The sequence below is a fragment of the Tupaia chinensis genome, unplaced genomic scaffold (genome assembly GCF_000334495.1).
Source record: "Tupaia chinensis unplaced genomic scaffold, TupChi_1.0 Scaffold000194_1, whole genome shotgun sequence".
NCBI classification, from domain to species: Eukaryota; Metazoa; Chordata; class Mammalia; order Scandentia; family Tupaiidae; genus Tupaia; species Tupaia belangeri.
In genome coordinates, this window is record NW_006159669.1 from 89,926 (window position 1) to 93,133 (window position 3,208).

Below are 3,208 nucleotides of genomic sequence, written 5' to 3' on the forward strand. Positions count from 1 at the left end.
GGCGCACGGCTGCTGCGCAGGCGGCGTGAGCCCCCGGGCCACGGGGCCCCCACCTGAGTGGGGGCCGGGCTGTTGCCGGCGCGCCTTGATTCAAGTCTTAACCTGTTACTAGAATAACATTGCTCATTATTTTGCCACTATATGTATCACTTCAACAAGCATGAGAGATTATATATTTTTTAAACTGGTATATTTATTATTTTTCATTTATTTGAGTAAAATATATATCCATAAAATTTACCATCTTTCCTCTCAGGGTTATAGGAACATCACCATCAGCCATCTTCATGACTCCTGTCATCTTGTAAAACTGAGCCATCTATAACCATTATTATATAATAATGTCAAATCTTTCAAGTCCTCCCACCTAACCCAGCCTATGGCAACCACCATTCTTTCTGTACTCATTATTAATACTCTGAACATTCCATGACCACTTTTATTGTGGAGGAATGTCCCCCAAATTTTAAAATACTGGAAGAAATTGACTCAATGACACTGGTTATAGTGGGATAAGAAAAGCTTTACTTTGGGCTATCATGATAAGAATATGGTTCGTTGAAATGGAACTTTGCAGTGGGGAAGAGAGATTGGGCTCAACTTCAAAACAATGTGAGCAGTGGATATCAACAACTGAGGAGCAGTGTGGGGAATATCAGATAGAAAATTACTAAGCAAACATTAGAGATATAAGAGATTATGGATAAACTGAAATAACAGGATTCTTACTAAAGACAGACACGGTGATCAGACATCACCTTGGGGGTACTGGAAGATAAGAAACCTAATCACTTATTTTAAATGATATGATATTTAGTGTGGGGCTTCTTGGAAACTATGTTAGCAGGGGTTTTTGCTAAAAAGGGATTTTACAAGGAAGTATGCAGAGGAAACTAAACGATTGAGAGGCCTGACTAAAATTTGATCAAGCCAAAAGTTTGACACATTTTAACCATGTCTAAGTATATGCAATTTAGTACTGCTCAGTATATTCACATTACTGTGCAACCAATCCAGTCAGTGTTACAAGATACAAAGAGTCATATGGCTAGCATTAATGCTTGCTAGACAATGTGAGTACACACAGTAAGTTTGGTCATCTCCCTTTTTACATTCTAGCTCATAGTGACTTCCACCAGCCTTTTTCTGTCACCACTGACCAGCTACCTAATATCCCATCTACCATGGTTTGTTATGGGCCATCTGGTGATGTAAGGCAAGCCAAAAGCAACCTAATACCAATTCACCTTGGGTTGCTTTCTGGACCAGTGGGTGTTTTGCTTTAGAACCTCTTGGCTAAGCTGGCCACAAAGGCTATGATCAACATCCAAAGAGGATCTTGGAAATTTTGTAAACACCCATGACTATGCTGTCCCCCAACACACCTACACCCTATGCATGCATCCTACCTAGCCTAGATCAGTTCCATTCTCAAAGTGAACTTGGACATTTCACCAGAGGCACTCTTGAAATGCCCTGTCAGTACATATGAGTAGTTCCAAGTTGTGGGAAACCTTAGAATTTTTGTTTGTTTGCTTTGTTTTGTTTTATTAGGCCTTTACTGTACATTTTATTTCTTTAAATTTTTTTAAATTTTAATTTATTTTAAACACTTAATCACTAAACATCACTTATCTTGTAAGTTGAATTTGCCCAAAAATGAATACAATTCCCACCAGTGCAGGTGAGGTTGCAAACACTTTACCATCAGCATATCAAAACCCATTTCTGTATCCCATAAATGTCTTGACTATTTTCATCCTTTATTTCTTTTTTTACACTCTTACCCTTCTCCCACCCTCTCCCCACATTGACACCAATATTTATAATTGTTTTCAATGCTTCTATGTCCCCTAATCTTTCAGTTTCCACTATGCCTTCTAACACTTTTTCTGTTGTCTTGCATACCATGGACAGGACTGGAAGCTAAACAAATTTTTATATTCATTTTTATTTTTGCCAGAATCAGTGATTATATTTTCTTGCATCTTTAACCATCAAACAGGGGTCTTAGAAATAAATTTTTGCTGGGAACAGCAGATGGCATAATGGTTAAACAACAGGACTATAATATATTCCACTGCAGTTGAAGTCTCTGACCAAACAACTTAAAACTCACTCCAGGTGTGTGTGCCTGTGTGCCCAAGATCCTGAGAGGAAAATGGAAAAGGGATTGTGGTGTGGCTATCCTCCCAGGGGAAGGTTTCTTGATTTTTGTCTCTGTCTCTCCAGAGAGCTTACACATGCTACATAAAAAATCTCTCAGGGAAAAAAAAAGAAAGCAATTTGCCAAAATAAGTGTTTTGCTTCTATAGTTGGAAAATTCTTAGATTTTAGTCATCAGTCTTCTGAAATGTTCCCCTTTTGTAATCATAGGTATCATCCCTAAATTTCCTGATATCTTAATTTTGAGTAGTGCAGCTTGCTGAATCAAAGCTGAATTTGAAAAACGTTCAACATTGTTACCTTAAGAGATCAATTCATATTTCAGAATAATGACTCAAGGATTTATAGCACTGTTTACATTACTGAGGATTTTCTCCCATTTCAGTTGACTAATGTATAGTAAGTTTTGGATTCTAGTAAAAAGATTCCTTCATTTTTCACATTCATTAGATTTCTAATCTAAGTATTCTCTGATACACAGTAAATTGTGACTTTTTTTGCAGAAGGTTTTACTACACTTTTCACACTTACAGAGTTTCTCTTCCTTGTTAGTGCTCTAATACAGGGTATGGAATGATTTCTCTGAAAGAATTTTTCTACAACATTTCCATTTATAGGACTTACTCTTGCATTCTCTGACATACAGTAAGGGTTGACTTATATTAGATGGAAGATTTTCTATTGGTACATTGATATTCACAGCATTTTTCTTTTGTGAATTCTCTGATGTACATTGAGTGCTGACTTATAAATGAAAGATTTTCTATACTCCCTACATTCATGAAGCTTCTCCCCAGTGTGAGTTTTCAGATGCTTACAAAAACATAGTTTCCAAGAGAAAAATTTCCTATATAATTGCCATTAATAAGGTTTCACTTTGAGGCAGAAGAAGCCAGGCCTTCAGCAGAAGGTTCCACATGGTGCCAGTGAATTAGATTTTTCAGGGAATGAAGATTTTCTACTGATAATACAGCCTCCAACAAATGAGCTAGCAGTAGGGAGCCCCCCACCCTGTACCCCCAGCCTTCTATCTCTCTCTCTG

General features: G+C 37.5%; 1 protein-coding gene across 1 annotated transcript in view; it reads right to left on the bottom strand.

Moving 5' to 3' along the window:
* Positions 1 to 2,862: 2,862 nt before the first annotated feature.
* Positions 2,863 to 3,208, bottom strand: part of LOC102482625 (zinc finger protein 25) — a 6,992-nt gene continuing 6,646 nt past the window's right edge. The window contains exon 4 of the mRNA XM_027771196.1: positions 2,863 to 2,962. Coding sequence (XP_027626997.1) covers positions 2,863 to 2,962 — 100 coding nt within the window. The remainder of the gene's footprint in view (positions 2,963 to 3,208) is intronic.